This window comes from Temnothorax curvispinosus, unplaced genomic scaffold (genome assembly GCF_003070985.1).
Source record: "Temnothorax curvispinosus isolate PA1 unplaced genomic scaffold, ASM307098v1 QBEX01012454.1, whole genome shotgun sequence".
In the NCBI taxonomy this organism is placed as follows: domain Eukaryota; kingdom Metazoa; phylum Arthropoda; class Insecta; order Hymenoptera; family Formicidae; genus Temnothorax; species Temnothorax curvispinosus.
Window position 1 is genome coordinate 1,414,478 of NW_020222234.1, and position 12,578 is coordinate 1,427,055.

At 36.4% G+C, this 12,578-nt stretch overlaps 2 protein-coding genes and 1 pseudogene across 2 annotated transcripts in view; all 3 read left to right on the forward strand.

Moving 5' to 3' along the window:
* Window positions 1–77, forward strand: part of LOC112462472 — a 37,012-nt gene extending 36,935 nt beyond the window's left edge. The window contains exon 6 of the mRNA XM_025028271.1: window positions 71–77. Within this exon, the coding sequence (XP_024884039.1) occupies window positions 71–77 (7 nt within the window). The remainder of the gene's footprint in view (window positions 1–70) is intronic.
* Window positions 78–674: 597 nt separating this feature from the next.
* On the forward strand, window positions 675–6,046 carry LOC112462474 (zinc finger BED domain-containing protein 4-like). The gene is made up of 6 exons (XM_025028272.1): window positions 675–871; window positions 1,127–1,327; window positions 1,583–1,783; window positions 2,039–2,292; window positions 2,408–2,898; window positions 2,977–6,046. Exons 5-6 carry the CDS (start codon window positions 2,412–2,414, stop codon window positions 4,509–4,511), a joined length of 2,022 nt encoding a protein of 673 aa, XP_024884040.1. The 5' UTR covers window positions 675–871; window positions 1,127–1,327; window positions 1,583–1,783; window positions 2,039–2,292; window positions 2,408–2,411; the 3' UTR covers window positions 4,512–6,046.
* Window positions 6,047–7,907: 1,861 nt separating this feature from the next.
* On the forward strand, window positions 7,908–12,572 carry LOC112462479 (annotated as a pseudogene).
* Window positions 12,573–12,578: the final 6 nt, after the last annotated feature.

Consider the following 12,578-nt stretch of genomic DNA (forward strand, 5'->3'; position numbering starts at 1 on the left):
TTCTACTTGCGTTAAAGGTATATCCAAACTCAAAACAACATAGGCTTAATTACCTTAAATAATTGTACAGGGATTAAGAAAGTAGCTGCGTCTTACTGGTCTTACTGTACATAAATATATATATTTAATTGTGTATGTATGTATGTATGTACTTTACATACATTTTAGTCATACTATTTTCATATTTTACTAAAGATTAAAAAAAAATTAAATCCAAAATAGCTAACAGAGTTGCTACTACAGTATAATTTTATATTTTGTGTCTTGTCATGTCTAGGTCTTTATTAAAATATGAAAGGAGTATGACTAAAATGTATGTAAAGTACATGTACTTTACATACATTTTAGTCATATTCTTTTCATATTTTAATGAAGATTAAAAAGAAATTAAATCCAAAATAGCTAACAGAATTGCTACTATAGTATAATTTTATATTGTATTATATTTTATAATGTATGTAAAGTACGTGTACTTTACATACATTTTAGTCATACTCTAATTTTATATTGTATTATATTTTATAATGTATGTAAAGTACGTGTACTTTACATACATTTTAGTCATACTCTTTTCATATTTTAATAAAGATTAAAAAGAAATTAAATCCAAAATAGCTAACATAGTTGCTACTACAGTATTATTTTATATTTTCTGTCTTGTCGCGTCTAGGTTCGTTATCCTGATAGAATCACGTTGGTGAGAGGAAATCACGAATCACGAGAGATAACGCAAGTTTGTGGCTTTTATGACGAGTGCTTATGTAAATACGGCAGTATAACAGTACGGCAGTATTGCACAGAGATATTTGCCGATTCTGTAACCCAAGGTTCTTATAGCGTCAAAACGTATCTCCTTCTACTTACGTTAAAGGTATATCCAAACTCAAAACAACATGGGCTAAATTACCTTAAATAATTGTACAGGGATTAAGAAAGTAGCTGCGTCTTACTGTACATAAATATATATATTTAATTGTGTATGTATGTATGTATGTATGTACTTTACATACATTTTAATCATACTATTTTCATACTTTACTAAAGATTAAAAAGAAATTAAATCCAAAATAGCTAACAGAGTTGCTACTACAGTATAATTTTATATTTTCTGTCTTGTCGCGTCTAGGTCCGTTATCCTGACAGAATCACGTTGGTGAGAGGAAATCACGAATCACGAGAGATAACGCAAGTTTGTGGCTTTTATGACGAGTGCTTATGTAAATACGGCAGTATAACAGTACGGCAGTATTGCACAGAGATATTTGCCGATTCTGTAACCCAAGGTTCTTATAGCGTCAAAACGTATCTCCTTCTACTTACGTTAAAGGTATATCCAAACTCAAAACAACATGGGCTAAATTACCTTAAATAATTGTACAGGGATTAAGAAAGTAGCTGCGTCTTACTGTACATAAATATATATATTTAATTGTGTATGTATGTATGTATGTATGTACTTTACATACATTTTAATCATACTATTTTCATACTTTACTAAAGATTAAAAAGAAATTAAATCCAAAATAGCTAACAGAGTTGCTACTACAGTATAATTTTATATTTTCTGTCTTGTCGCGTCTAGGTCCGTTATCCTGACAGAATCACGTTGGTGAGAGGAAATCACGAATCACGAGAGATAACGCAAGTTTGTGGCTTTTATGACGAGTGCTTATGTAAATACGGCAGTATAACAGTACGGCAGTATTGCACAGAGATATTTGCCGATTCTGTAACCCAAGGTTCTTATAGCGTCAAAACGTATCTCCTTCTACTTACGTTAAAGGTATATCCAAACTCAAAACAACATGGGCTAAATTACCTTAAATAATTGTACAGGGATTAAGAAAGTAGCTGCGTCTTACTGTACATAAATATATATATTTAATTGTGTATGTATGTATGTATGTATGTACTTTACATACATTTTAATCATACTATTTTCATACTTTACTAAAGATTAAAAAGAAATTAAATCCAAAATAGCTAACAGAGTTGCTACTACAGTATAATTTTATATTTTCTGTCTTGTCGCGTCTAGGTCCGTTATCCTGACAGAATCACGTTGGTGAGAGGAAATCACGAATCACGAGAGATAACGCAAGTTTGTGGCTTTTATGACGAGTGCTTATGTAAATACGGCAGTATAACAGTACGGCAGTATTGCACAGAGATATTTGACTATTTATCGTTACCTGCCATTAATGACAGCAAGATTTTTTGTGTTCACGTTGGATTATTGCGCAGTATTCAGACAATAGATCAAATCCGGACTATACTGACAGAAAATAAGAAGTGAGTTTTTTTTTATTACTGTCTGTTTGTCATAGGTCTTTTGTAACAGTCGAATGGAACTAAATGTCTTTAACATAGAGATATTTGAATTGATTTTTTGTAACGTCTATTCCAGCAAAATGTCGGTTCCAACTGTCTCAAGCTGTAGCCGAAAACGAAAAAGGAGTTCTGTGCATGACTTTTTCATAACGCTTAACGAAATTTCAGTACGATGTACTTTGTGTCAAAAGGTCTATAAAAACCATGGAAACACAACTAATTTAGTTAACCACCTAGAACGAATTCACCCAACACACATCAATTCTAAAAGTGATTCTGCACAAAAAAAGATATCCACGCGAACATCAGTCGATAGTGTCAATTACGAATCTGAAGCTGAAGATGATCCTATATTGATCGAACCTGATCCGGCTTTACTACCATCAACATCGGGCACTCAATTTAAACGATCGAGATCTTGCACCCCGATACATAAATCAGAAGCGGGTATGTCCGGCATAGTTCGTTCAACATCGGAGGAGCCTTCGACTAGTTCGACTCTGATCCAGAAACAAGTGAAGCAACCATCCATCGACAAAGCTTTCCACAAAATCAAAGCATACACTGGTAATTTATAAGCATATATGCATATTTATAAGCATATTTATATTTATATCATGGTTTATTTAAATTTTATTACTTTAGATGGTGGTAGTACGGCGTGTAAGATTATGAACGCTATCGTGTATATGATAGCGGTGGACCAACAGCCTTTCTCGATGGTCGAGGACAAAGGATTCAGGAATCTCTTAAGTATCGTGGCACCTCTATACACTGTGCCATGTCGAAAAACTATTACAAAACGGACAGACGAAAAGTACGAGCTACTCAGTTCGATAATCAAGACTATGCTTTCAAAAGCCGAACATCTTTGTTTAACTACAGACATCTGGACAGAACCATTTAATACCCGAAGTTATATCGGCATCACTGTACATTACATCAATTTTGAAGCTATGCGATTGGAATGTATATCTCTGGGAATAAAGGAACTTGAAAAAAGCCATAACGCAGAATATATATCAATAATTATAAGCGAGGTACTAAATGAGTGGCACATTAATGCTGATGCAGTAGTAGCTGTAATTACAGACAACGCTTCCAACATTGCGAAGGCGATGCGCGATACGTTTGGGCATCGAAAACATCTGGGATGTTTCGCTCACACCCTAAATCTAGCTGTCCAAGATGCAATCGCTGCTACACCGGAATTCCAGACTGTGGTGAAGAAAGTGAAATCTATTGTCACGTATTTCAAACGCAGCGTCAAAGCAGCTGACGCACTTAAGGAGTTACAGACATCGGATCTTGAAAACGGTGGACCGGTTTTAAAATTAAAGCAGGAATGCGAGACACGCTGGAATTCGCTTTTTTATATGATAGAGAGATATATTCAATTGGTAAACCAAGTGAACACCGTATTGATCACCCTTCCGCGAAAAAAGCAGGAGGATGTCCCAGAGATGACAACACGCGCCGAACTACAAATTTTGAAAGATGCCTGTGCCATTTTGTGTCCAATCGAATGTGTTACCACGGAAATGTCGGGCGAGTCGTATGTCACGTGCAGCAAAATCATCCCCATCGTTAATTGCCTAGTGAAAACTTTGGAAAAACTGAACATTGAGCACGATATTTCAGACTATCTGCACAAAAATATTTTACGAGAACTTCGCAAAAGATTTGTGAATGAAGATTCAAACGTTGAAAAAAACGTTATGCTCGCTATATCCACTTTGCTGGACCCACGCTTCAAGAAACTGCACTTCCGCAGTCCATTAGCTGTTTCTACAGCAATGAGTAAGATATGTCAATTGATGAAAGAAAATACTGTTGAGAAAACAAAAGATTTGTGGAACGTTCACGATGAATTGATAGCATCTTCATCAACAAACTGCGACGAGCCTGGTGGCGTACCAGTCGAACTTCGACAGTTCCTTAATGCTAATGTCGTCAACAGAAGCGAGGATCCACTAAAAGTTTGGTATAAACTGAAGGATATTTATCCAAAGGTGTACGAAATAGCCATGAAATATTTCGTGATTGTGGGAACGTCTGTCCCATCTGAACGCTTATTTAGTGCTGCTGGAGATATTAGCGCAAAAAGAAGCAGAATTACTGGAAAAAGGGCATCGGAGATTATATTTCTAGGATCTCTACCTAAAAAATACTGGACCTAAGTCACAGCGGTGCGGCGTCTCACCCGTATACCACATTATGTGGTTCGTGAAGTGCTTCCTCGTAAACGACTTACCGCATATTTTACAACGGAACGGCGTGTCGTTTGTGTGCGAACGCATATGGTTAGCGAGATGCTTCAAGATGATACATGCTGTGTATACTTAATATATAATTGCGTCGAAGAAGTGTGAAGATTGTGCGCCATTCATTGTTTCCTTAAGGACCTAGATTACACTATTACAGTGGATTTACCATGCGCCATTTGAATTAACGGTGTCTCGTGTGCTGATTCAATTTGCTTCGTGATGCCGCACCAGCTGCACACCATTTTCGTTTCATAAGATTCACAGTGAACTTCATTCGGGACGATGTAGAGCGATTGCTCGTGATACGCGCGTAAAACGCGCATTAAAACTGCATTGATGACTATTTATTGCTACGGCAATTATTATTATCCATAACTATTATTATCTAAAGTTTGATTTTGTTTCGTTTATACTTGTACTTGATAAGTCGATTTTGGTAACGAGCATATTAATGTATTCGCGCCAAATTTGCGCAAGTGGGGTATCCTATTGTAAAAGAATTTCGCGACTATATGATGAACATGTAATAATTCTTCTTCGTTATTACTTTAGTAATCTTCCATAATTTTAACAAAAAGGCACTAATTATAATGTCAATATCTCGGATTACGTTTGTACGTTATTTTTATGCGAGGAGTGTGTCTGTGTGCATTCGCCAATTAATGAGGTGGCATAGTAGTGTCGGACAAAATATATTTGCAAGTAATGAAAACACACCATTTTCGTTTTATAAGATTCACAGTAAACTTCGTTCGGGACGATGTAGAGCGATTGCTCGTAATACGCGCATAAAACGTGCATTAGAACGTTGATATGACTGTTTATTGCTACGGCGATTATTATCCATAACTATTATTATTCAAAGTTTCATTTTGCTTCGTTTATACTTGTACTTGATAAGTCGATTTTGGTAACGAGCGTATTAATGTATTCACTGCAAATTTGTGCAAGTGGGGTATTCTGTTGTAAAAGAATTTCGCGACTTTATGATGAACATGTAATAATTCTTTTTCGTTATTACTTTAGTAACCTTCCATAATTTTAACAAAGAGGCACTAAATTATAATGTCAATATCTCAGATTACGTTTGTATGTTATTTTTATGCGAGGAGTGTGTCTGCGTGCATTCGCCAATTAATGAGGTGACATAGTAGTATCGGTACAGTAGTGTCGAACAAAATATATTTGCAAGTAATGGAAATAACGACTTTAAGTATATGTATATTTTCCTGTGAAAATATATATTTGAAAATAATTATTTGCAAATATATTTTAGCCAATATTGGGACGTACATTGAGATGCAATTATCCAGATGCGAATTAAGGCAAATGCTCCGAAAATAATTTTGTAATTGAAGACAGTATAGATATTGATACTGCATCTACAGCAATGATTTAAGTTTATTAAATGTGCAATTAAATAAAAATTTTATAGCGTGTTGCAATTACATTTGTTTTATTATTAAAAACCTTTGATTGCAATCAAATTCTTGATCTTAATCGTGCTTTATTTAAATTTTTACATCATAATTAGTCAGTCCTTTATATGGTTACCTATCATTATATATATAATGATAGGTAACCATATAAAGGACTGACTAATTATGATGTAAAAATTTAAATATATATATATATATATATATAATGATAGGTAACCATATAAAGGACTGACTAATTATGATGTAAAAATTTAAATAAAGCACGATCAAGAATATATAATGGCTTCAAAATCTTTAGATAAGAACCCGATTTTTAATCGATTATCTTATAATCGATTCATTTTAGTCCGATTAATCGAATCGTAAATTCTTTTTTGCTAAAATTAATCGATTATGAGAATCGATTATTTTTAACGCGATGTCGCATTTTACACGCCGTTGTTATAATGGCCGCGTTCAGAAGACACAACTGTTGAGTTCGTCTTATCAACACTCTGCGTTGATTGGTTGGTTCTAAAAGTAAGAGCCAATCACGTTCGACTGCTAATGAGCGGCTTGGTCTGCTGAACGCGCCCTGTGATATCGGCCTATAATAAATATTTCTAAACGTTACTTTAATGTTCCTTAATTGCTTACTGGGTCACTACCGATATATATATATATATATATATATATATATATATATATAGATATATATATATGTATTATTCCCTCCTATTTCGCTTTACTTTTTGGTATTTGAGTGTTTCCTAAAGCCCGGTGTCCACGATGCAAGAACTGTGTCCAAGTTTCGGTTTAAGCCAATGAAACTGCTACTTTTCTGTAAGAGCTGCAAGTTGATTGGCTTAAATCGAAACTTGGACACAGTTCTTGCATCGTGGACACCGTACTTAAAGAAGGAGATATATATTCCATGACTTATTTTAGAAAGAAAAGATCCTACACATGCCCTAAACTGCTTTATTTTCAAAATACAGGGTATCAAAGTTGTGAAAAAAAAAAAGAAATACAAATTTCGAAAATCTGGAAAACACTTAAAAATATTTTCTTCAAATTTTAAATACTATTTCCCAGTATCGATAAAATTTTGAGATTCATCAGGGGCGTGCGTTTGTCGAAAACAAAGCAGTTTAAAGCGAATGGGACTCAATTGACCACGTCGTCAATTGGCTGATTTAAAATAAAAATATCTGATTGGCTGGTCCAGTGGAAAAACTCCAGGCACTGGAGGGGCCACTGGGGGCTGTGAGCTGTGAGTGGCTGTAGTCAATCGCAAACGCCGTAGAGGTGCCAGTCGGGTGACGTTTTCGAACGCAGCCCTATGCGCATCATGCGTGAAACGGAACGCACTCCAACCGACCGCGCGCAGCGCAGACACGAGACCACGGACGCAATGCACAATGAACGGAATAAAGGCCTTCACTTCACACATAAAATCGCGTAAGGACGTAAAACGTAAGCGTAAGAAAATCGACCAATCCCAATCAAGTATTGTGCTGTCCTAAGTAATATAAACAGTTTAGACTTATATTATTAAAAATTATATTCTGGTTATCACAAATATCACTTAGGCCGGTATTCATAGTCGGATCTTATATTTAAGATCGTCTTAAGAACGATATTAAGATGTTATGAACCAATCACAGAGCCATATTGGCATCATAAGATATTACTTAAAACGGCCTTGAAATAAGATCTGATTACGAATACCGGCCTTATATTTGTTTGTACTATATTATTATTAGACAAATTTTCTTTGGTTTTGTCTTTTTTTTTAATTGTCGTCTTTTTGCAACAACAATATCCAAAAATTCTCTATCATCAAGGTCATAGCTACTATTTATCATATTCCCTCGTAGTTTTCCATTTCCTGTTCAAGCATCGCCGGGTCAACATCGCGTGTTACGAGCAGTTACGAGATCCAAAGTAATCGCGAATAATCGTTCGACATCCGACGAGGAGGAGATAGTATCCGGCCGCGACCGTTATCCGCAGGCTTTATTATAAGCATCCGGAAGTGAATAAATCGTTTTTTATAAGAAAATCGCGAGTGAAGCGAAAAAATGACGCAGTTTCTGCCGCCAAATTTGCTCGCGCTGTTCTCGCCGCGCGAGCCGATGAAATTTTGGCCACTCGCGAGCAAGCAGCACGAGAAGAACGACGGCTGCTACACCGGCGTCGGGGCCTTCGTCACGTCCCAGGTAGCAGACAGTCGTCATAATGACGTGATTCTAACGTCATATTATGACGTATGTTACGTCATTTATTCCTAAAGTTTAACGTAAAAATGACGTATTTTTCACGGTCCTAAGTCACATCCCAACGACGTCATTTTCTGACGTTTTATTGACGGCAAAAATAGGTCTAATGTACGACATACCGGTTTCTAGAAATGTTTTTTATGAAATTAAAATTTTAAAATGTCTACTTGATAAACGTTTACAAAAAAATGTTCTTTTTCTTTATTTAAAAAAAAAAAGCTTTTTTAACTGTTTCGTTACATGCCATGTGCGTATAGCCGCTCTCAAGGCGGTCACCCATCCTAGCACAGTACCGCGTCCGAGTCGCTTGACTTCGATGATCCAGTGGACAGTGACGATCTTCTCACCCTGATGTTTCCTTATTAACTGTACTTGTCTATAACAGGTACATCTTTAAAGTGTTCAAAAATCTTGTAATGATATCTTTTTGATAGTTATAACACTGCATGAAATAGTTGTCATAAAACTATAATTACACACGCAACTAGATCCACTTATACCATAAATTCACCACGTCGTTCATAAAGTTACGAAACACTTTATGAATGTAGGAATATTCCTGTGAAAAATGTCATTTTTACGTTAAACTTTAGGAATAAATGACGTAACATGCGTCATAAAATGACGTAGGAATCACGTCATTATGACGACTGTCTGCTACCTGGGTAGTCAATTAAACGTCTATATAATGTCATTTTACAAAGTCTTTTTGACGTATTAAAACATGACGTTAAATATACGTCACATAATCGACGAATGACGTTACTGACCAATTATGACCAAATATTGACGTCAAAATGACGAGTGCTTGCTACCTGGGGTGTTTCGAGGTAAATCATCTTGGGATCTATTACGTATCTTTTCACGAGATGCATACTCGAGATATTAAAAAATTATCAGATTGAAGTTATTAGCTCGAACAAATTCAGATGGAACTCTATTGAAAGCCATGTATAAATGGAAAACATGCAGTTTATAATGCAATATAAGGAAACAATCCACATGCATAAACATGGCATAAATATATGCAAAAGCAGTATAATAGTATATCAACGTAGTAATGCAATCGACAAGAGGGGGGGGGGAAGGTCTGTTACGTATCTTTTCACGAGGTGAAAATGCGAAAAGTGAACAGATTTACTAGATTTCGACCAATGAAATCGTAGATACTCTAATGAACTCTCTCACTTTTCGCATTTTTACCTCGTAAAAAGATACGTAATAGACCCCCCTCTCGTCAATTGCATTACTACATTGATATACTATTATACTCCTACTCTTTTTGCATATATTTATGCCATGTTTATGCATGTGGATTGTTTCCTTATATTTCATATAAACTGCATGTTTTCCATTTATACATGGCTTTTAATAGAGTTCCATCTGAATTTGTTCGAGCTAATAACTTCAATTCAATCTGATAATTTTTTAATATCTCAAGTATGCATTATTATTATTGTTATGTATATCTGTATTTTTCAAATGACGGCTAAGTGATAGTTTTTATGGTCATATTTGGTTTATTTACATGTTAATAATTGGAAAAATTCAAAAATAAAGCAGGATACAAATTTTTACGTCAAAATTGTTGACTAGTGTAATTGACGCACATTGGAAGCCTAAAATAAAATATATCTAATAATTTACAGTATTGTTATAGTCGCTTAAGATAAGATTTGTTTTTTATTCTTTTTCATTTTCTTGTTTATTTTACTAATATTTTTAATGATAGAAAAATATATTTTTTTTATAGGATCCTAAGGATATTTCGCCACCTCTGCACGTAGAGACCCGTGAAGAACATGCAGAGGATGTTGCATACAAAATGGAAAAAGAAATTGCAGCATGGGATCCGGCAGGCAATGCTAATGTTACAGCGGATCCCTTCAAGACCCTCTTCGTAGCTAGAATGGTAAGTGTTCAGCAAATATATAATTATATAAGCTATTACGTAGAATACATCTTAACATATGTTTGTTCTTCTGTTACAGAATTATGACACCTCAGAATCCAAACTGAGAAGAGAATTTGAAGTATATGGACCGGTAAAAAAGGTAAATATTTTTCCAAAAATAAACTTTTTTTTTTAACTAGAATTTAATTAAGGTTTATTAACGAATTTGTTTTCTTTTTGCAGGTTGTGGTAACACAAAATACAATTAATGGCAAGCCTAGGGGATATGCTTTCATCGAGTATGAACATGAAAGAGATATGCACGGTAAGTAGCTGCAACTTAAAAAGATAAAAAAAAAAAAAAATAGAAACGTTACTCTTGTTGCGAAGCTCAATGAGCCCCATATAGTCTGGAATTTCATCTTATTTAGGGCCAATTTCACCAACCACAGTTAGCTTAACCGATGGTTAAAGTTAGCAGAATTGACCAATAGAAATGAATCCACCCTGCTTTCTATTGGTCAATCCTGCTAACTTTAACCGTCGGTTAAGCTAACTGTGGTTGGTGAAATTGGCCCTTAGCGTCGCGTCCAGTTAGATATTATGGGGGTAGGGCTATAGTTAGGCTACTCATTTTCATTGATACTTAAACTAGACGGTACCGTTTGAGGAGGGGGGGTCTTCACCATACGCGCACTCATGCAGGAATATCGTTCTGTAAATGCATAAATATGGTGAAAGCGAAACGAAACAAAACAAAAAACGACGCGAACGTTTATTGGCTAGCTTTGATTAATGCAGTGTTTATCTTGTTCTTGGTACAGCGTGGTGACCGCTGCCGACAACTAGTGCGGTTCACTATACCATGCAAAATCCCCGAACCTGCCTGATAAGATAGGTTTGTATTTGTGGTAAGATTCAACATCCATACAGCAACTTTTGTTAGCGTTTACTTGCTTATTTTATTTATCGTGTCTGATTTTGTCGAGCAAACGTGCGGTTTCAAATCGGATTATAAACGGGCACCCGCGTGATGACACCCGCAAGACTTTTTACGAGATTGTCCGACTCGGAATTTTGATATATATATATAAACATACATTCGGACGCCGTTTTTTCTCTTAGAACATGTCCCAGTAAAAAAAAAATATATATAGAATTCGTCCTTCATGGATTCGTGGATCTGTGGATTCTAGGATTCACGTTCTACGTGCTGTAATCGGCTCGTAGAACATCTATAGGTTGTAAAATTTACGGACATTAGTATCTACAGAATCTACATGGTTCAATACCGGAGAATTCTTAGAAGCTATCTCTTCGAAACTCTGAGGCCGGTATTCATAGTCGGTTCTTATTTTTAAGACCGTCTTAAGTACAATCTTAAGATGTCATTAACCGATCACAGAGCCGTATTAGCATCTTAAGACATTACTTAAAACGGTCTTAAAATAAGAACCGACTATGAATACCGGCCTGAGTCTTGGAATGTACGTTCGAAGACCTGGTGGATTCGAGGGTCAGTGACTCGGAGAGATGTTGTGAGAATCGTGGAATTTATGCTTGTGAACGAGCGATTCTCAAAGTCCAGATAACGCCCGATTGTGTAATATCCAGACAATTTAGGATCTTGATATCGGCCAGTTCCAGGATCCGCAGTCCCAGGAATCATCCCATTTGTTAGGTTTCTCTCGGAGTTTGTCCTTTCGTTAGGACTGTAGACTTTGTAGACTAATCATTTAGGCGCGTGAATTTACCGGCGAATAGTAATTTCTGATCTGTAATCTTTTAGCTGCATACAAGTATGCGGACGGTAAAAAAATAAACGGCCGCAGGATCTTGGTTGATTTCGAGCGGGGCAGAACGACGAAGTGTTGGCTGCCACGGAGGCTTGGTGGCGGCTTAGGTGGCCGCGTAGACATCAACATCAAGCATTCAGGGCGGGAAGATGACGAGAGGGAACGGGAGAGAAAAACCTCGGGGCGTGGCCTGGACAGAGACAGGTGAGTGGCAAGGAGTGAAATATATTAATTAACAATATGTGAAAGAAATTATGTATAAAAATTGTCATCTAATCGTTTCAGGGATCGCGACCATTTGGATAGGGAACGTCGCAGATCGCGCGATCGTAAGCGAAGGACTCGGAGCAGATCGTGTGAACGCAGACGCAGGCGAAGTCGCGATCAATTGCCGGATCTCGATATCGAAGAGATCGAACGCCGTGGCAGAAGAGATCGTGACCAAAGCGAACGCGATCGGGATCGCAAGAGGCGACGGTCGCCAAGCAAGGATCGTAAGCGGCACAAGCGGGACATCCAGTAGAGAATTTTGTTTTTATGAAATGTGTGTGTGTGTGTGTGTGTGTGTGTGTGTGTGTGTGTGTGTGTGT